Source organism: Hyla sarda, chromosome 3, assembly GCF_029499605.1.
Source record: "Hyla sarda isolate aHylSar1 chromosome 3, aHylSar1.hap1, whole genome shotgun sequence".
Classification (NCBI taxonomy): Eukaryota; Metazoa; Chordata; class Amphibia; order Anura; family Hylidae; genus Hyla; species Hyla sarda.
This window is the reverse complement of record NC_079191.1, coordinates 116422155-116444395: the sequence shown is the minus strand read 5'-3', so window position 1 is coordinate 116444395 and position 22241 is coordinate 116422155. Positions and strand designations below refer to the sequence as shown.

Genomic DNA, 22241 nt, shown 5'->3' with positions numbered 1-22241 from the left:
CACCCCTATCGCGGCGGTCCCTGCGGCCATCAACGGCCGGGACCCGCGGCTAATACAGGACATTACCGATCGCGGTGATGCCCTGTATTAACCCTTCAGACGCGGCGATCAAAGCTGACCGCTGCGTCTGAAGGGAAAGTAACACTAACGATTTCACCGCGGCGGTCCCGAAGCTTACAGGACACCGGGGGGGGGGGGGGACCTTACCTGCCTCCTCGGTGTCTTCTCCATTCAGGGATCCCCTGTATGGCCGGCGCTCTCCTTCCTCGTCATCACGTCGTCGCGTACGTGCGTCGGCGTGCGTAACGACGCGATGGCGGCGACGGAGAGCGAGGATACCCGGCCGGCAGCAGAGACGTTCCAGAGCAACTGGGATGGAGCAACATCCAGGGCAGCGGTGACTGGTCCGGAGCGGCGGGGACACGTGAGTATTACCATCTCCTGCAGTGGTCTTCAATCTGCAGACCGCCAGATGTTGCAAAACTAGAACTCCCAGCATGCCCGGACAGCCAACGGCTGTCCGGGCATGCTGGGAGTTCTAGTTTTGCAACATCTGGAGGTCCGCAGGTTGAAGACCACTATTGGGTTCAAAATCTTTATTTTTTTTAGATTTTGCCCCTAAAAATTGGGTGCGTCTTATACGTCGGTGCGTCCTATAGGACGAAAAATACGGTACTCGCCCTGATTTACTATTGCAAACCCGACAATGTCTTGTCGGGCTGTGCACCAGATTCGGGTGCATTGCACTAGAATCTGCACCAGAATTTGTGCCAGAAATGAAGAAAAAAAAAAAAAACAACTACATTTTACTTAGAAAAAAAGGGGCATGGCCGTTGGGGAAAGGGGGAGTGTTCACAAAACATTTTCACAAAAACCCAACATATTTACTGAGGTTTCCACATAAAATGTGGTGGATTTGAGCTGAGGAAAACCCGACAGATCAGAGAATGTGTAATAAATAAATAAAAAAAAAGAAATTGTAGGGAAAAGTGCAAAATGTAGGGAAACCTTAATAAATACAATGGAAAAAAAAATTGTAGGGACTTAAAACCCACAAAGAAAACTCCACTCTTAGTAAATCAGGGCCACTGTGTTTGTGTTTTATATAAATGTAAAGTATAAAAATATAAAAACACCTGCTTTGTGATATTCAGCACTTTCATGGAGCTAGAGATCTAGCAGAAAGTGTTAACCAGCCCAGCACACTATTCCGACAGAACTAGATTTGTCATTTTTAAATAGAGGATTTATAACTATTTGTATATTTTTTAATCCAGTGTCTGCATCAGAAAATAAACATTTTCTAATACATTTTATACAGTTGTATTATTTGAAGATTGCATCTATAGGCAAGTTTAAAGCAAGTCCCCATAACCCATTAATAGACTCAGTATACAAGAGCCTCTTAAATATTCTGTACAGGCTCACATTAGTAAGTGTAGCACATCTGTGAGCTGCTTACCCTTTGTCTCGTTCTTTACCCACTGGTTGATCATAGAGGAAGCTGTGTTCCTGTCCTGGAAGTCAACACTTCTCACTTGGCTGTGAAAGACCTCTTTATTTTTGCTGACAAAGGGTTCCTCCATCTTGAATCCGCCGTTGGCAAACACTGCATTGGCTGTGCTCACAATATCTTTATTCTTCTTCGCCACTATTGCCTTGTTGATTCTTTTCAGTATTTTCCCAACAACTATAAAATTAAATAAAAATAAACATATGGTTCTAAAAAGGTGTTAATGCCTAAAAGAACAACGCTCCACACCGGTCCCCAGGTTCTGTGTGGCATTGCAGCTCAGTACCATTGTAGTGAATGGAGCAAAGTTGTAAATGCCACACACACACACACACACACACACACACACACACACACACCAAGGACAGGTGTGGTTCCATTTTTCGGGAAGAAATTAGTTCTGTTTTTTCTATTCCTGGATAACCCCTTTAAAGACTCCATGATAGGTCATCGACTATATATTATAACCATGCAGACGCTAAACAATTGCCAAGCTCAGCCAAGCCTACAATTACCATAGACTTATGGGGCTTTCTGCACATGATTACTATTGCATCCTTGCAAATTGTGTCATAGTGCTTGGACCCCACAAGCTAGACATTGATGGCAGAACCTAGCAATATGCCATTAATGTAAAAAGCGGTACTAACTGTTTGGAGCCCTACATGTGTAATATCACCCTCAGAACACACTTCAGCACCCCACCCATATAGCTTTATTATCTGTAGAGATACAGATGTATCACAGGAGGGTATAAACTAAAACAGAGCCCCAGATTCTGGTGTAATTTGTGTTTAAAAAAAAAAAAACACAACCTTGTCCTACATTTTTAGTGCCACATTTTTTATGACTTTTAGACAGTTTTCTACCTTATTCGACAAAAAGGGCATGTCTCCTGCACAGGGCATAACCTGAATATTGCAACAACAACAAAAAAGGCACCGAAACTTTGGTGCCCAATTCTGGTTTAAAGTTAGTCAACTTAAAGTTGGTATATAAACTTAGACTAGGCAGTCTTCAGATATGCCAGATTTATCCATCTGCCCGATACACTGATAAATCTGGCACATCTAAAAGAATTAGCTTTAATATTAATACAGAATTTTTACAGATTCCAATGAGCTAGAATACAGATTTGTTACATATACGTAGAACTAGAGAGAATTTTCTTCCTCTGGAGGTTTGCTTATTTGCATACACATGGAACATTTCTTGTAAAACTTCTAGCTCCACACTAGCTGGATCTCCTCAATAAGAACAAAAACCTCTCCAAAGATGCACCAAAGGCAGGTCACCCAGCATACTATTCTGCATTGACAAGGCACAATGACTCCTTACCCTACTACTCTAGCCATCTTTAAAGGCACCACCCCAATTCTATTTTCTGCTTCTAATGATTTAAAAAGCGGTGTCTATGGAAGCCCAAATCTAAGCAGAATATTAGGGAATCAGCCACCCAATTACAAAATGTTATAGTGATTCTATAACTCTCCCGTCTATTCTGAATAGGACAGGCACCAAAGTATGCACACTGCTGTACATGGCATGTAACGCCAAATGTTTTATGCACAGGATCATAAAAAAATAATATCTGTGCAAAAGACACTCAGGGCAATGTATGGTTGCTTTAGCTGCTGTCCAGTCAGCTGTTTTATTCAATGCAAAATCTGTAACAGGGCCTGATGTCTAATATGTATAATAATAGTGTCTTATGTTGTAGAGGAGCCTTATCACCCCCCCCCCCCCAAAACCTGGCACTAGGTCCCAGCGTGACTGCTACCTCTGCAACCCTTATAATTATACCCATGACAAGTAGCAAATGGTTAGAAAATGTCACACACATTGTTTTCTGCATTTTTTTTTACCTAGTAAACAATGATAAACATTTTACCACAACACAAATAATGGTAAACAGACAAAATAAGAACAGACCGTTCACTTTATAACGCATTACTGTTGTCAGCTGTTTTTTCGTCTTGCCATCTGCACCCAGTTGAAGCATGCCAAGTACTGATGCCACTCCATGGGGGGAAATGACCACATTGTCATGAGGTTTGCTCTTTACTACTTGGTTAAACACCTGGATTCCAATGTCTGAACCCAGCTCCTCAAGAGATAAGGGGTTGATCTGCGATTGTACAGAGGTCAGGTAAACCACCGGAAATAAAGCAAAGAAGAGATTCTTCATGATTCTAAAACGGTCAGCCTGGAAATGCAGATAAAACACATATCGTAGTTAGCATGGACCATCCATGTCAATGTAAAATACAATAGCTTCTACAGGATGATCTGTGGGTAATATAGCACATATTTTATGAATAATAAACACATTTTAATGCACTTTGCAATTGGAATTGGAATTTTTTTTCCCTTTGGCATCATTGACTTACAGTATTTCAAAAGGAAAAGAAAATTAAAAATGTTGAAATTCTGTATTTTTCCCACCCTCAAAGTAGAACAAATCTGTAACACTGAATCTGGTACTATGCCAGTTCAGGAAATAGGGAGGAGAGAAGCCTAGAAAGAAAATTGAACTAGAACTTTTAATCAGCTAAAATGTCTGGGGAGCCAAAGTCTGGGAACAAAGTCAAAAGCTTTGATTATTAACGTATACAGCCAAGGCATGAAAAGTACACAACACTGGGTGATCAGTCAGAGCTGTAGTCCAGCTTCAATCTACACAACAGTATCATGACTATGTTTAGCCATATAAATTATGTTGTTTAATGTCAATGTAAAGAAAGCCTATCACCACATTCTTTTATGTCTGAACTACAAGTCACTGGAATGGTCCACAGTGGCTTCTACCTGTCCTGCCGACCTCGATTGATCTCCATATACCCAAAAACAGGGCGAGATCTACCAATCAGGACTGATGTGGCTGAGAGAAGCCACCAGGGATATCCCTAATTATTTGTGGTTCAGGCAAAATGAAAGTGATGACCGCTTCCTTTTAATATTTTATCAATTGCTTCTCAGCTATGTAATCCAAAAGCTCAGGTCAATTCTGACAAAATGACGACCTATAATCTGTTGTCAAGGATTGAACGTCTACATTGCATGTCTTATCTATCCATCCAATTTTTTTCGAAACAACTGGTGCCAAAAGGTTACCTATATTTTTTTTTATAATTTACAAATCTGTTTACAGAATCCGGGACTGCTGTGTATACGGCAAGTAGTCAGCAACAGATGAATAATAGAAGCAAAAGTCCAAATCTCTGTGGTGCTCAGTCCAAAGACAGCAGACAAATCCAAAGTGTATGAAAACAATGGAGGACAGCACTCACCCAAGATGGTAGCTTCAAAACAATTCTTTATTGCAAAAACACGGTGGCGGTGTCAGACATGTGAATAGACCAGAACGCCGAGGGCCTCAGGGTGCAGGTAACAGCTGTGTCGTACTTCCGTACTCTGTATGGTCTGATGAAGTACGACACAGCTGTTACCTGCACGCTGAGGCCCTCGGCGTTCCTGTCTATTCACCTGTCTGACGCTGCCACTGTGTTTTTGCAATAAAGAATCGTTTTGAAGCTACCATCTTGGGCGAGTGCCGTCCTCCATTCTTTTCATACACTTTAGATTTGTAAATTACTTCTATTTAAAAATCTTAATCCTTCCAGTACATATCAGCCGCTGTATACTACAGAGAAAGTTTTATAGTTATTTTCTGTCTTATAACATTGCTCTCTGCTGACACCTCTGTCTGTCTCCGGAACTGTCCAGAGCAGGATAGGTTTGCTATGGGGATTTGCTTCTGCTCTGGACAGAGGTGTCAGCAGAGAGCACTGTGTCAGAAAGAAAAAAACGACACAACTTCCTCTCGAGCATACAGCAGCTAATACATTCTGGGAGGATTAAGATTTTTAAATAGAAGTAATTTACAAATCTGTAACTTTTTGGCACCAGCTGATTTTTTTTATTCCTCTGGAGTACCCTTTTAACTACAAGTCCTTCATGCCATTATACTTGTCAACCAACTTTAAAGTTTAGAATTTTGGAAAAAAATTAAATGGGTTGTCTTGTCCATCGGTCTTATTAGAACATACTGACATCATGGAGTTTGTATGGACTTGTACGAGAACCCTCCTCTGTAGAGGAGTTGCTCTTTTTGTGGGAGACTTGAGATAGACCGATGGAAAAGAATCCTAAAAGGGCAACTTATCCAGGCTATAGATAGGTAAAAAAGCAGATACAAGGCAATTTGCAGGGGAGCATCACAGGATGTGTACCAACATAGAGAGATAATAAAACAAACTGTGGCGGATGCAGATAGAACTAATGTCCATTACCCCTAAGGTTATTTATAACAGTTAAAGGAGTACTACAGGAAACTAAACCCATAGCCCATCTTTCCCTCTCATCAACCAATGTATTTGTCCAAATATCATCCATTAGCTAATTAGAGCAGTTTCTCTCTTGCAGCTGTCACTTACATGCAGGGAGTGAGAAAGACGTCATAATTTGATCCGGCTAGTCTTTCTGCAAACCCCTCACTGAGAGGAAGACAAACACCACATGATTTCTGGCTTCACAGCCACACCTCCCCTCTCTGTGTGAGGCTCTTGCCATCTCCCTAGCACATATTTCTGCTCTTTTCCTTAGCTCTCATCACTGACTGCTGCCATTCAGGGAATATCATGATTTATTGCTGAGGGAAGGATAGTTTGAAAGAAAAGACATGTACAACACCACAGCATGCACACAAATAGCAAAAGCAGTTGTCTGGCAGCCATTACACAGAGCCATGGGAGTTGTAGTCGTAAGACTTGTAAGTTGTAAGAAAAAAAGAATATTCAAGAGACAACAGGGGTAACAGAAGCTGGCAAAAATCACATGAATAACTACAGGGGACACAGAACAGGTATTGTGGTAGCTTTAGGGCATTTTTATTTTTCTTAACTTCCCAAGAGTACTCCTTTAATACAGCTTTCTTCCTTATTAGTCACAACAGTGTCCAAATGGGATCTCTTCAGGGCCTTTGGTTAGGGGTTGCCCATCATATGCTTTATAATAGGTATATTTGGGTTGTTTATATTGTTTTACCAAGTTCTGCACTAACTGCTTTCATGCCAGGTATGGGTCAGAGCTAGAAAATTAACATGCACACGCAAAGACCTGATAAACCCTCCAGAGGAAAAAGGATTTTTACTGTTCCTCAGTTAAAGGACAACTGCAGCGGAATTACACTTATCCCTTATCCACAGGATAGGGGATAAGTGTTTGATCGCGGGGGGTCCGACCGCTGGGACCCCCCCCCCTCGATCTCCCTAACAGGGTGCCGGCATTAGCGCCCATGGTGACGTAGCGTCAACCTAGAGGTCGACGGTGACGCCCCGTCTCCTCCCCGTCCCCATACAGTTCTATGGGGGATGCGGGGAGGCACAAATGCTGCCTCCCCGCCTCTCCCATAGAGATGTATGGAGGAGGCATGCCGGCCACAACGTCATGCTGCGGCTGGCACGCCCCCTGCACGGGAGAGCCGCGGCCCCATACAGGAGATCGCCGGGGGCCCCAGCGTTCAGACCCCCGCGATCAAACACTTATCCCCCTATACTCAAGATAGGGGATAAGTGTTTGTACCGCTGCAGATGTCCTTTAATCATAGTGTAGTGTAGAGTGCAAAGAAAAGAGGAGCATTCTATCCTCTCCAAAAGTTAGTCAGGGACCCAATTTTTGGGGTCTTCAGCTCCTGCTTAGAATATTGTCCTGGTCCCACCCAAGAGCAGAGGAAGAAGTGACAGTCTTTATAGAGAAGCTACACAAGGGCTAAAAAGCAGTACCCTAAAACTTTAGTGTCCTTCTTGCCATACCCAGTATCACATTGATGAAAATCTAAATCTTTTAAAACTTACAACCTGCAGTCAGGAACTGCAGCACCAGTTCTGAATAAAAACCGAAATTGAACCAGCTAGGAACTGCTCCAGGGATAAAGACAACTAAAAGGTACAAACGACAAAAAAAAAAAAAAAAAAAATCAGTTATGATAAATAGTAAGCTTTACGCATCCTATTTCCCTTTAGTTTTGTGGGTTACTACTGCTACCATCACCTGCCTTCTATATTGTTTGAGAGGCTGTGATTAAACTTGGGGAAGGATTAATTATTCAAATAAAAAGTACTGTAACCACAATGTCTGGCCTTCTTACAGTACCTCACCACCATGGGCATCACATATAGAATTTGGCAAAACACTACAAACATCTACAGTACAGCAACCCTCAATGTGCCAACCCACGAGGCAAGAAAGTTCCTATAGAATCTCTCAAGTCAGTTTGACCATGAGGACTACAGACCATGAGGACTACATGTCCCAATTATCTCTCACAGGCTCTCTTCCCTGTTGTGTCATCTGCACTTCCCCTGGGTTGCCACATTACCACCCATATATTCCAATATCCTGAGTCTTTTTATGATAAGGATCCTGTATATTACTGCATACAAGGAATCAATGTGAAGCCAATTATAGTGATGTCTATTCAATCAACAACATGTCTGTGTTTAAGAGGGAAAAAAAAAAAAAAAGGAAATAAAAATGTATTTATTTATTTGAGATGTAAATAGGGCCACCTACAACAAAAGCTGTGTGTGTCTACTGGAAATTATAACACAAGATTTATAAATGGAACAAAATTGCCACACCAAATTGCTGGGCACCTGAAAGGTCACACACAGCAGTCTGAGAAATTCCATTTCACCATAAGCCATTATGTAATCTCTACTGGGCAAGAGCAATGGACTAAAATAAGAATTTCAGACACCTCACAACCCACCCAGTAATTTCTTCATAACTTTGTTTAGGCTGGTCCCAAAATACTCAGAAATCCAGTAACTCGCATGAAAAACTGGAAGGAAGAATAAATATTGAATATGGAGTTATAAAACACGACACAAACATAACTGCCCAGATTTATCTGCCCGAGACCCAGAATGTCTGTTATTTTCCATAATATGCTCAGGTTTCATATCTTAAGGAGCTCTGATAAAATGAGAGCTGTGATTGGTTGTTTGGGCAAAACTAAATAGTTTGATAAATCTGGGCCAATACAGTTAATCTGCCTAAAAGACAATAACTGAGGCTACAATATGCTTGAACGTCACAGCAAAAAAACAGGGAAAGAACCATTCACCATGGCAGTGCTGGCACTCCTCTGTTCTAGGTGGGTATGTGGCATTTTATTAGTTTGCAACCCTGGTGGGCTATAGTTTTTTTCAGTTAAATTAGAACATTTCTCTATTTAACTCCTTAAAGACTCATGTGGATTATTTTCGTCATGGGGACATTTAGGTTGTATGAAGTGGGCTTGGTAAATCCAGCAACTTCTGGTTACTTTAACCCCTTAAGGACCAAGGGCGTACCTGTGCGCCCGTGGGAATTTCGGTCCCTGCCGCGCGCCGGGCGGGGACCGGACCGGGGTGACTGCTGATATCGATCAGCAGGCACCCCGCGCCAATGCCCAGGGGGGTCATCAGACCCCCCCATGTAGGCGATCGCCGAAAATCGCAAGTGAATTCACACTTGCGATTTTCGGCGATTCCGGTGATGAGGATCACGTGTGACCCGCTGACCCGGAGATACAAGGTGATCGGGGGTGTAGGATACACCCCCTATCACCCTCTGTATCTATGGGGAGGTGGCAATGTCGTCACCCCCCCCAGGATCGCTGCTATTGGCCGGATAGCAGCCGGCAGGGGAGGGGTTAACGGCCCCTTCTCGCGGCTCTGCTTGCTCCCTGAGTTCATTCAGCGGCCAGAGCTGCGAGAAGGAGCCAGGGACCCCCCCTCTGTGAAGATCGGAGCCCCTCACAGAGGAAGACCCCCCTTAGAGCAGGGAGAGAGTACAGCTCCAGGGACAGGTAGGGTTAACCAGTAAAAAAAGTAAAAAGTAAAAAAAAAAAGTAAAATTTCCCCCCCCCCCCCCTGACCCCCTAATAGGACCTAAAGGGTCCGCAACAATTTTTTTTTTTTTAGTGTGACCCGGGTCCTATTAGGGATTCAGGGCGCTGCATTTGGCTTTTTTTTTTTTTGGCTGCAGCGCTTTTTTCCCCCCCATACAGTTAGTTACACCAATCACACACACTACATACTCACCCCCCCCCCCCACACACACACACCCGCCACCAACCCCTCCCCCCCACCACCACCACCGTAGAAAAAAGGCGATGGCTCGCCAGGCATTTTCGGCAGCGGAGGCATATGCTTTTCTTGCCTCAGACTCCGAATCTGTCAGTGAGGACGATGAAGATCCAACATTCCTGTGTTCTTCATAGTCCTCCTCATCATCTAGTACTGATGATGAGACACCTATACGGCGGCGGAGACGCCGCCAGGCGAGGCCACGCACCCCCAATGATAGTGGCCCAGTGGCCGGCACTAGTGCGAGTGGTGATACTGCTCGTACTAGGAGTCCGACCCCCCAGACAAGTTTACCAGAGCCCCCTTCCGGTGAACCTGTCTGGAGACCCCAAGAGGCTTATCAGCCACGGGTTCCGGAGTTTGTTGGCGACTCCGGAATCTGGATTGACAATTCTGGATTCACTGAAATTGACTATTTCAGTTATTTTTTCATTGACAGTTTTGTCAATCTAATGGTGGAGCAGACGAATCTGTACGCCAGGCAGTTCATTGCCCACCACCCTGATTCTGTTTTGGCCAGGCCCAATGAATGGTACGCCATTGATGCAGCAGAGATGAGGACATTTTGGGGCCTCTTGCTGCATATGGGCCTGGTCAAAAAACCAAGTGTCAGACAGTACTGGAGCGGGGACATCTTCTACCAGACCCCGCTTTACAGTATGGTCATGGCACGGAGGCGGTACGAGGCGATTCGGAAATGCCTGCATTATGCAGATAATGCGGCATGCCCGCCCCGAGGTGATCCCGCCCATGACCGGCTTTACAAAGTGAGGCCGGTCATCGATCACTTTGGGGCCAAATTTTTGGAGGCCTATGTACCGCTCAGGGACCTCTCTGTTGATGAGTCTCTTATCAGTTTTAAGGGGAGACTCATCTTCGGCCAGTATAGTCCCTCGAAGCGGGCGCGGTATGGCGTGAAGCTCTATAAACTTTGTGAGAGTACCTCCTGGTACACTCAAGTTTAGAGTGTATGAGGGACGAGATTCCCGTATTGAACCCCCAGATTGTTCCCCCACTCTGGGTGTTAGCGGGAAAATCGTTTGGGAGCTTGTGCACCCTTTGCTGGATAAGGGTTACCACGTGTACGTGGACAACTTTTATACCAGCATCCCTCTCTTCACATCCCTCGCCGCCAGATCCACGTCCGCTTGTGGGACCGTGCGGAAGAACCAGAGAGGCCTCCCTATAAATTTTCTGCAGACACCTATGCCCAAGGGTGAGTCCCGTGCCCTTACCCATGAAAACCTGTTGTTGGTCAGGTATAAGGATAAGAGGGATGTCCTTATGCTGACCACTATTCATGGTAACGGCAGCTCACCTGTCCCTGTGCGAGGTACCACAACACCGGTCCACAAGCCCGATTGTATTCTGGACTACAATCGGTATATGGGGGGAGTTGATCTTTCTGATCAAGTCCTCAAGCCATACATGGCCATACGGAAAACACGGGTATGGTACAAAAAAGTTGCGGTCTACATGGTACAGGTTGCCATGTACAACTCTTTTGTACTGTCCCAGTATGCTGGCAACACAGGGACATTCCTCCAGTTCCAAGAAGAAGTCCTAAAGGTCCTGATCTTTGGCGACCGGGAAAGAGCAGGCCGGACTTCCCAAGGAACTGGAGTTATAGGTGCCCCAGGCCAACACTTTCCAGGTGAAGTCCCCCATACTGGAAAGAAGGGACGATCCCAGAAAAAATGCAGAGTGTGTAACAGGAGGGGGATTCGGAAGGACACCACCACTCAGTGTGACACTTGCCCCGATCATCCGGGCCTCTGCATTAAAAACTGCTTCAGGGAGTATCACACTTCCATGGAGTACTAAATTTTCCCTTTTCATTTTAATTTTCCATAATTTGACCCCAATGTACCATGTCCAGAGTACATTCCAAATTTTAACACCATAAACCACTAAATTGCCCAAAAAAACTCATCTAAAAAAAAAACAAAAAACTGATGAGACCTCTGGGGATATTTTTTTCTCAGGGTCATGGGTTACTGAGTCACTATCATCGGAGCCTTTTTTGTTGCCTCAAATGCGCAGCGCTCTCTCTCCACCTGAGCGGGGTGCGCATTTGAGGCAACAGGTTAGGGACGGCCACACACGTCACATTCCCAGAATGATGATTCAGAGCATAGGGTTTGGGGTGGGCATATTTTTTAGTTTTGGCTATGCTCTGGGTCATCATTCTGGGACCATAACCTGTTTTATAATTTTATGTCCCACTGTACCCCATTTTAGTTAGTGTACCCCAGTTATTTACCCCATGTAATGCCCCTTGAGGGGGGGTCCCACTGTTCTGGCTCCTTAGGCCGCAACGCAGAAGCTCAAGGCCCCTGAATGCGACCTGCTCCTCTCAGACCAGTGTGCAAGCTGTTTACGCCCAGACTTGAGGTATGTCCTTACTCCAAAGAAATGTATTTACAAACTTACGGTGACATTTTCTCCTTTTACCACCTGTGAAAATGAAAAATTTGGTGTAACCCCAGCATTTTAGTGTAAAAAAAAATCCAATTTTTCATTTTCACATCCCACTTCATGAATATTTATCAAACACCTGTGGGGTGTGAAGACTCACTGTACCCCTTGTTATGTTTCTTGAGGGATGTAGTTTCCGAAATAGTATGCCATGTGTTTTTTTTTTGTTTTTTGTTTTTGCTGTCCTGGCACCATAGGGGCTTCCTAAATGTGACATGCCCCCCGAGCAAAATTTGCTCTCAAAAAGCCAAATATGACTCCTTCTCTTCTGAGCATTGTAGTTCGCCCGTAGTGCACTTTAGGTCAACTTATGGGGTACCTCCATACTCAGAAGAGATGGGGTTACAAATTTTGGGGGGTATTTTCTGCTATTAACCCTTACAAAAATGTGAAATTTGGGGGGAAACACATTTTAGTGAAAAAATTATATCTTTTTTTTACATATGCAAAAGTTGTGAAACCCCTGTGGGGTATTAAGGCTCACTTTATTCCTTGTTACTTTCCTCAAGGGGTCTAGTTTCCAAAATGGTATGCCATGTGTTTTTTTTATGTTGTTCTAGCACCATAGGGGCTTCCTAAATGCGACATGCCTCCCGAGCAAAATTTGCTCTCAAAAAGCCAAATATGACTCCTCCTCTTCTGAGCATTGTAGCTCGCCCGTAGTGCACTTCAGGTCAACTTATGGGGTACCTCCATACTCAGCAGAAAATACCCCCCAAAATTTGTAACCCCATCTCTTCTATTAACCCTTGCAAAAATGTGAAATTTGGGTGGAAACACACATTTTAGTGAAAAAATTATATATTTTTTTTACATATGCAAAAGTTGTGAAACCCCTGTGGGGTATTAAGGCTCACTTTATTCCTTGGTCCTTTCCTCAAGGGGTCTAGTTTCCAAAATGGTATGCCATGTGTTTTTTTTTTGCTGTTCTGGCACCATAGGGGCTTCCTAAATGCGACATGCCCCCCGAGCAAAATTTGCTCTCAAAAAGCCAAATATGACTCCTTCTCTTCTGAGCATTGTAGCTCGCCCGTAGTGCACTTCAGGTCAACTTATGGGGTACCTCCATACTCAGAAGAGATGGGGTTACAAATTTTGGGGGGTATTTTCTGCTATTAACCCTTGCATAAATGTGAAATTTGGTGGGAAACACACATTTTAGTGAAAAAATTATATATTTTTTTTACATATGCAAAAGTCGTGAAACCCCTGTGGGGTATTAAGGCTCACTTTATTCCTTGTTACGTTCCTCAAGGGGTCTAGTTTCCAAAATGGTATGCCATGTGTTTTTTTTTTGCTGTTCTGGCACCATAGGGGCTTCCTAAATGCAACATGCCCCCCAAAAACCATTTCAGAAAAACGCACTCCCTCCGTCTGGAGAAGAAAAAGTTTAGTCTCAAGGAGCGACACGCCTTCTTTACCGTGAGGACTGTGAATTTATGGAACGGTCTACCTCAGGAACTGGTCACAGCTGGAACAATTTACAGCTTTAAAACAGGATTAGATACATTCCTGGAACAAAATAACATTAATGCTTATGAAGAAATATAAAATCTCATCCCTTCCCAATATCGCGCCACACCCCTACCCCTTAATTCCCTGGTTGAACTTGATGGACATATGTCTTTTTTCGACCGTACTAACTATGTAACTATGTACTCTCCAAAATCCCCTTGTCGCTCCTTCCCTTCTGAGCCCTCTACTGCGCCCGCCGAACAATTTACATAGACATATGAGGTATGTGCTTACTCGAGAGAAATTGGGCTACAAATATAAGTATACATTGTCTCCTTTAGCCCCTTGTAAAAATTCAAAAATTGGGTCTACAAGAACATGCAAGTGTAAAAAATGAAGATTGTGAATTTTCTGCTTCACTTTGCTGCTATTCCTGTGAAACACCTAAAGGGTTAACACACTTACTGAATGTCATTTTGAATACTTTGGGGGGTGTAGTTTTTATAATGGGGTCATTTATAGGGTATTTCTAATATGAAGACCCTTCAAATCCACTTCAAACCTGAACTGGTCCCTGAAAAATAGTGAGTTTGAAAATTTTGTGAAAAATTCAAAAATTGCTACTGAACTTTGAAGCCCTCTGGTGTCTTCCAAAAGTAAAAACTCGTCAATTTTATGATGCAAACATAAAGTAGACATATTGGAAATGTGAAAAAAAAAATTTTATTTGGAATATCCATTTTCCTTACAAGCAGAGAGCTTCAAAGTTAGAAAAAAGCTAAATTTTCAATTTTTTCATAAAATTTTGGGATTTTTCACCAAGAAATGATGCAAGTTACCACAAAAATTTACCACCATGTTAAAGTAGAATATGTCACGAAAAAACCCTCAGAATCTCAGAATCAGAATGATAACTAAAAGCATTCCAGAGTTTTTAATGTTTAAAGGGACAGTGGTCAGATGTGCAAAAAACGCTCTGGTCCTAAGGTGTAAAATAGCCTGGTCCTTAAGGGTTTAAAGGGGTACTCCGGTGGAAAACTTTTTTTTTTTTTTTTTTTTTTTTAAATCAACTGGTGCCAGAAAGTTAACACTTTTTAATTTGTAAATTACTTCTATAAAAAAATCTTAATCCTTCCAGTACTACTTAGTTGCTGAATACTACAGTGGAAATACTTTTCTTTTTGGAACACGGTGATCTGCTGACATCATGAGCACAGTGCTCTCTGCTGACACCTCTGTACACTTTAGGAACTGTCCAGAGCAGCATATGTTTGCTATGGGGATTTTCTCCTGGACAGTTCTTAAAATGGTATAAGCCTACAACCAGCACTAGATGAAAATCCAGAAAGTATATCAAAAATTACAAAACTTTATTCCAAAATCAATTACAAAACATTATAGGACCCACCCCATTAAAACAAAATCAAATTAAAAATCAACCCCACAAACAAGACAGGAGACAGCTTATCTCTAGACTCTAGCACTCATACAATGATGCAATTGTAACAAAATCATGAAAAGTAATATGGTCATATGTTATTACCTAAGGTGGTCATACTGAGTCCTACAAGACCGCTGTACCCCCGCCGCCGCCTCAACAAGTGTTTCGTATTCTTCGTCAGCAGAGAGCACAGGGCTCGTGACGTCAGCAGAGAGCACAGGGCTCGTGACGTCAGCAGAGAGCACAGGGCTCGTGACGTCAGCAGAGAGCACAGGGCTCGTGACGTCAGCAGAGAGCACAGGGCTCGTGACGTCAGCAGAGAGCACAGGGCTCGTGACGTCAGCAGAGAGCACAGGGCTCGTGACGTCAGCAGAGAGCACAGGGCTCGTGACGTCAGCAGAGAGCACAGGGCTCGTGACGTCAGCAGAGAGCACAGGGCTCGTGACGTCAGCAGAGAGCACAGGGCTCGTGACGTCAGCAGAGAGCACAGGGCTCGTGACGTCAGCAGAGAGCACAGGGCTCGTGACGTCAGCAGAGAGCGCAGGGCTCGTGACGTCAGCAGAGAGCGCAGGGCTCGTGACGTCAGCAGAGAGCGCAGGGCTCGTGACGTCAGCAGAGAGCGCAGGGCTCGTGACGTCAGCAGAGAGCGCAGGGCTCGTGACGTCAGCAGAGAGCGCAGGGCTCGTGACGTCAGCAGAGAGCGCAGGGCTCGTGACGTCAGCAGAGAGCGCAGGGCTCGTGACGTCAGCAGAGAGCGCAGGGCTCGTGACGTCAGCAGAGAGCGCAGGGCTCGTGACGTCAGCAGAGAGCGCAGGGCTCGTGACGTCAGCAGAGAGCGCAGGGCTCGTGACGTCAGCAGAGAGCGCAGGGCTCGTGACGTCAGCAGAGAGCGCAGGGCTCGTGACGTCAGCAGAGAGCACAGGGCTCGTGACGTCAGCAGAGAGCACAGCGCTCGTGATGTCAGCAGAGAGCACAGCGCTCGTGATGTCAGCAGAGAGCACAGCGCTCAAAAAGAAAAAGCTTTTCCCCTGTAGTATTCAGCAGCTAATAAGTACTGGAAGGATTAAGATTTTTTAATACAAGTCATTTGCAAATCTATTTAAGCTTTCTGGCACCAGTTGATTTATTAAAAAAAAAAAAAAAAAAAGTTTTCCACCGGACTACCCCTTTAAGCAGCTAAGAACCAACAATAATAGGTCAGGTCGAAGTAATCCCAGATGACGGCTATGTTAACTGTTTTAAATATTGCTGTCAGTTTTGACAGCATCTTAACAGTGAAGTGCAGCATCATTGGTGTTCAGGGGGTTGGAACCAGAAGCAGATCCATTGTCATAGCAGCCCAGGCCCTTCTGAGACCTCATGACAGATCTAACAGCAGATCGCCGAGAAATCAATTTAATAGCATTGAATTTAATTAAAAAGGCAATTAAGTATGTGTACCCTCAGGCCATGTTTACAATGGAATTTCTGAGCAGATATCGGTGAAAAAAGCAAATTCTAAAATTCCACTGCAGCAGAATCCCATTGCTTTTAAAGGGGTACTCCGCTGCTCAGCATTTGGAACAAACTGTTCCGAATGCTGGAGCCGGCGCTGGGAGCACGTGACATCCTAGCCCTGCCCCCTCATGACATCATGCCCACCCCTCACTGCAAGACTATTAGGGTTGCCACCCTGCCGGTATTTTCATTCAGATTCCGGGCTGTGCCGGTAAGTTTGGATGAAAAATACCAGCCATGCAATGGCCGGTATTTTTCATTCACTCTCATCACACTAACCTGAAAAGAAAAAAAACTCCTGTTCTGTTCGGTGCTGAAACCGCTGAGCGGGAGTGCGGGCCGCACGCCCGCACCATGCCGCTCAGCACAGCACCCTCTCTGACTCTGAGGCTGTCCCTGTCTCCCAGTCCCAGTCCCAGTCTAAAACTGTACCTATGCAATGCTGTGCGGCCGGATCTGCGGAGGGACGTTGCGGAAGTGACGTCACTCCACAGACCCGCGCAGGACATCATGCCCCCTCATGACATCATGCCCACCCCTCACTGCAAGACTATTAGTGTTGCCACCCAGCCGGTATTTTCATTCAGATTCCGGGCTGTGCCGGTAAGTTTGGATGAAAAATACCAGCCATGCAATGGCTGGTATTTTTCATTCACTCTCATCACACTAACCTGAAAAGAAAAAAAACTCCTGTTCTGTTCGGTGCTGACACCGCTGAGCGGGAGTGCGGGCCGCACATCCGCACCATGCCGCTCAGCACAGCACCCTCTCTGACTCTGAGGCTGTCCCTGTCTCCCAGTCCCAGTCTAAAACTGTACCTATGCAATGCTGTGCGGCCGGATCTGCGGAGGGACGTTGCGGAAGTGACGTCACTCCGCAGACCCACGCAGGACATCACGTCACTCGCCGAGACTGAGAGGAGACTGGAGAGGTGCTGCGGTAGTAGGTAAGTGTGTCTGTTACTATGTGTGTGTCAGTGTTTGTGTGTGTCAGTGTGTGTGTGTGTCAGTGTGTGTGTGTGTGTTTCTCTGTCTAGGGAAGAGGAGGGAAGGGGGGGGGTAACTGCCTATACCTATGGGGAAGAGGGGGGGGGTAACTGCCTATACCTATGGGGAAGAGGGGGGGGGGTAACTGCCTATACCTATGGGGAAGAGGGGGGGGGCAACTGCCCATACCTATGGGGAAGATGGGGGGGGGGGGGGTAACTGCCTATACCTATGGGGAAGATGGGGGGGGGGTAACTGCCTATACCTATGGGGAAGATGGGGGGGGGGTAACTGCCTATACCTATGGGGAAGATGGGGGGGGGGGGTAACTGCCTATACCTATGGGGAAGATGGGGGGGGGGGTAACTGCCTATACCTATGGGGAAGATGGGGGGGGGGGTAACTGCCTATACCTATGGGGAAGATGTGGGGGGGTAACTGCCTATACCTATGGGGAAGATGGGGGGGGGGTAACTGCCTATACCTATGGGGAAGAGGGGGGGGGTAACTGCCTATACCTATGGGGAAGAGGGGGGGGGTAACTGCCTATACCTATGGGGAAGAGGGGGGGGGTAACTGCCTATACCTATGGGGAAGAGGGGGGGGTAACTGCCTATACCTATGGGGAAGAGGGGGGGGTAACTGCCTATACCTATGGGGAAGAGAGGGGGGGTAACTGCCTATACCTATGGGGAAGAGAGGGGGGGGGGTAACTGCCTATACCTATGGGGAAGAGAGGGGGGGGGGTAACTGCCTATACCTATGGGGAAGAGAGGGGGGGGTAACTGCCTATACCTATGGGGAAGAGAGGGGGGGGTAACTGCCTATACCTATGGGGAAGAGGGGGTGACTCTGCCTATAGGGAACGGGGGGAGGTGTAACTACCGATACTTATTGGGGGGCTACCTAACTTTATACCTGGATGCCCAACTACTTACCTACATACCAGGGAGGGGGCTCTTCACCGTGCTTCGGGCCCGGCCCCAGAATAGTGACGTTGCCTTGACGATGACGCACAGGGACGTTCATGAGCAACGTCCCTGTGCTTCGTCGTCAAGGCAACGTCTCTATTCCAGGCCCGAAGCGCGGAGAAGAGGCCCCCTGGTGAAGATGGACAGCCCGGAACGACTATCCCTCCCCACCGGACGGTCCCTGCAGCACAGATGGCCCGGACCAGCTCACCCTTCATTCCCACTCAGGGGAGGAGAGTACAAAACTAAAGGGGGTGGGGTCTGGATGATGTCGAAAGCTGAAGTAGTCTTCAACCTGCGGACCTCCAGATGTTTCAAAACTTGTAGTTTTGGAACATCTGGAGGTCCGCAGGTTGAAGACCACTGTAATCAGACATTGACAAGCAGTGATGATGAAGGGGGGGGGGGGGGGCTGATTACAGGTGGTGATGAAGAAGGGGGGGTGGGGATGATGACAGGGTAATGATGACAAGCGGTGATGATGAAGGGGTGATGATGACCGGGTGATTATGATGAGGGTGTTAATGACGGGGGTCTGGATGAGCACAGGGGGGGATGATGTATTTAACACCCTAGGCTTATAGTCGAGTCAATAACTTCCTGGTTTTTGGGGTGAAATTAGGGGCCTCGGCTTATACTCGAGTATATACAGTATCTTATTTATGTAACTCATCTGTGGTGTGCTATAATGTGTTCCTGCCCTTTGCACCCCAAATATGTATCAGCAGTCTCCATAGATTATGCGTAGTGTGAGATTCTAGACAGGGTTTGTAGTGTGTAACTATGGGAAACCCTAGGTCCGCATGCAAGCTTAATGAAGAAAATAGGATATTTTGTAGCAAAACACATTTGCCAAGTTGCCTTAATTTTATTTTAGATGCATTGGAAAACTACTTGAGAGGTGTACATATCTTTTAAACTGTTAATATATATATATTTCTATGGATTTTCTAATTTTTTTAATTTTTTTTTAAGGTTTCTCGTATGCTACAAAATATGACTCTGCCTTAAATTTATTATCTGCATATGCTGCTTATGGAATATATTATTTTTGTGGCCATAGGAAAACTCACAGCTGTCAAGTTCAGTCTTGGATTTTGGTCCAATAAATTACTTTTATTGCCTGTAGAACAGGATGTTTATGGGCCTGGAAATTTAAATAACAGCTCCCCATCTAATCCAAGATTCCCAGATGATTTCTTACAAGGATGAAACAATGCTGAAGTACATTTCATTTTGCTTCAGAAGCACCACAAACATATATTTTGCCAGGATGAAGTTCTAGAGCAATAGCCAGAAAAACCTTCATAGGAAAAGGCTCTATCCCATTATGTGTGGTCTTAACAAAATCCTATTTCTGGCCTTGAAAGTATTTTCACGATGTCATTTTTTATATTTGATAATATACCCGGAAATGTTAAGGAACTTTGTAAATGCTGACAAAGTTTGTTTTAATTATTTTTTATTTATTTTTTTTAAAAGGAGGTACAGATTTAGAAGCCACCCTTAAAAGGGGTACTCAAAAACATTTGTTTTTCACCACTGGTGTGAGAAAGTTAAAAACAGATTCATAAATCACTTCTATTTACAAATATTAATCTTTCCAGTACTTAGCTGCTGTGTGCTCCACAAGAAGTTCTTTCCCGTCTGACCAGTGTTTTATGCTGACACCTGTAGTCAGGAACTGTCCAGAGCAGAAATACAGTATATCACAACAGAAAACCTCTATTAAAATAAATAAAATAAAGAACTGCCCCCGCCTCCTAGGATACATACTAGTCCTACTGTGTCCACGTGTCATGACCTACGTCATGGACCCACTTTATGATTGACAGGTCTGCAGGTCTAAAGCAGCTGCTTGTGTGCTTCTGTGGAGAGAAGGGGGGCAGAAGCACAGGCTCCCTCGCTGTCTGCTGTGTGAAGAGAGGGAGGGGGGGGGGGGGTCAGCAAGCTGCTGCCGTCACTGAGCAGGAGACAGAAGACTGAATGGAAGATGTGTGTGAATATATGAAGTGAGAAAGTGTGTGTGTGTGTGTGTGTGTGTGTGTGTGTGTGTGTGTGTGTGTGTGTGTGTTAAAAGGGGACTAAATCATATGCGTCAAGCTGTTGGAAAACTACAACTCCCAGCATGCCTGCACAGCCAAATGTGTGGGCATGCTGGGAGTTGTGGTTTTGCAACAAGTGGAGGAACACAGCCTGCAGCAACACTGCTGAAAATCAGTTTTACCAATCATATGCCTCCAGCTGTTGCAAAACTACAACTCAAAGGATGTGTGGGCATGCTGGGTGCTGTAGTTTTTCAAAAGCTGTAAGCACACTGTATGCGTGTGTGTGTGTGTGTGTGTATATGAGTGTGCATGCATATGTGTGTATATATTTCATAAAACCAGAAAAGGAAATTGTTACAGATGCTCTCTCGAGACCAGTGACTGAGGAGAGTGAGGGAGGGGGAGTGGTTATCACCTGAGGAGAAGAAAGGGACCCACCCCCTGCTTCTGGTCAACAACATTAAGGTAATTTAGAAATAAAGCTAATTCTGAGAGAAATATTGGTCATAGACACACAAACATGATATGTACATGATCAGGATGAGATACTGAGCAACATATAACTTTTTTTTGGGTGATCTGACAGGTACACTTTAAGGGTCACCCTACACTTTAAACAGTCAGGGGAGAGAAAAATTCAGGCATGTTGAGTTTCAACTTTCCAACTCCTTGTTCTTAGAGAGATGGAGGGACCATCAGAGCTTTCTGGCACAGCTACTTTTGGCTTTTACCATTAGGACTAGAGATGAGCGAAGTTAGTGATTCGATTCGTCCCGAACCTCGCGGCTTGGCGTTTGCTGACTTTAGCCTGCATAAATTAGTTCAGCTTTCAGGTGCTCCGGTGGGCTGGAAAAGGCAGATACAGTCCTAGGAGACTCTCCTAGGACTGTATCCACCTTTTTCAGCCCACCGAAGCACCTGAAAGCTGAACTAATTTATGCAGGCTAAAGTCAACAAGCGCCGAGCCGCAAGGTTCAGGACGAATCGAATCACTAACTTCGCTCATCTCTAATGATGACTTTTTAATTTGCAAAGGTATTTTGTTGATCCACTAAGTTGAACAATGTATATAGCAGCAGTGACTGACAAGTCACATGAATGACATGAACAGAGCCTAAAGGACCCCCTTGTTTATAATAGGGTCCATAGTGTTTCAGTCAGTGTGCAAAGAGTCGCTGGTTACATTGCCTGTTTATGTCAAAGGTATTGAAAGAGCTTTATTGATCAGTCATCATTACAAGTCATACAATAAGTTACAATCATACAAAAGCATGACGGTACAATATACAGCACAGGTTCCCTAAGCTATACACTATACCACATGCTACACTAACTCCGCTCCATCACTCATTGTAAAAGAAACATGTCGAACAACACTATTTAGATCAAAAGGACCAGGGCCGGCTATGCCTATAGGCAAAATACGCAGCCGCCTAGAGCGCACTATTGATAGGACGCCGCTTTGCCTGCAGCAATAAAGTAAACCAGCACCTGAAGCATCCGCCCATCTAGCAAACCCCTCCACCCCTTTCCCCAGAACCATAATTTGCATCTGGCAGTGCCACCTCCAAAGCAGACAGGCAAGATCACTAAGGTCCGCTTCATACAGCATTCCGACATTGTGCATGCCTCCATATGTGGGGAGCTTGTGGGGATGTAGGGTAGGTAGGGTGTAGCTGTGCAGTGATGAAAGGGTGTTTGATTAACCCTTAACTGT

General features: G+C 45.0%; 1 protein-coding gene across 3 annotated transcripts in view; it reads right to left on the bottom strand.

The window, feature by feature from the left end:
* The window catches only part of SERPINE2 (serpin family E member 2), a 125977-nt gene that overhangs the window by 20260 nt on the left and 83476 nt on the right, over positions 1–22241 (bottom strand). For all 3 annotated transcript variants that reach the window (XM_056564899.1, XM_056564898.1, XM_056564896.1), the window contains exons 2-3: positions 3446–3719; positions 1463–1690 (exon numbers count right to left, since the gene is read on the bottom strand). In XM_056564899.1, the coding sequence (XP_056420874.1) occupies positions 1463–1690; positions 3446–3701 (484 nt within the window). In that variant the 5' untranslated portion in view covers positions 3702–3719. The remainder of the gene's footprint in view (positions 1–1462; positions 1691–3445; positions 3720–22241) is intronic.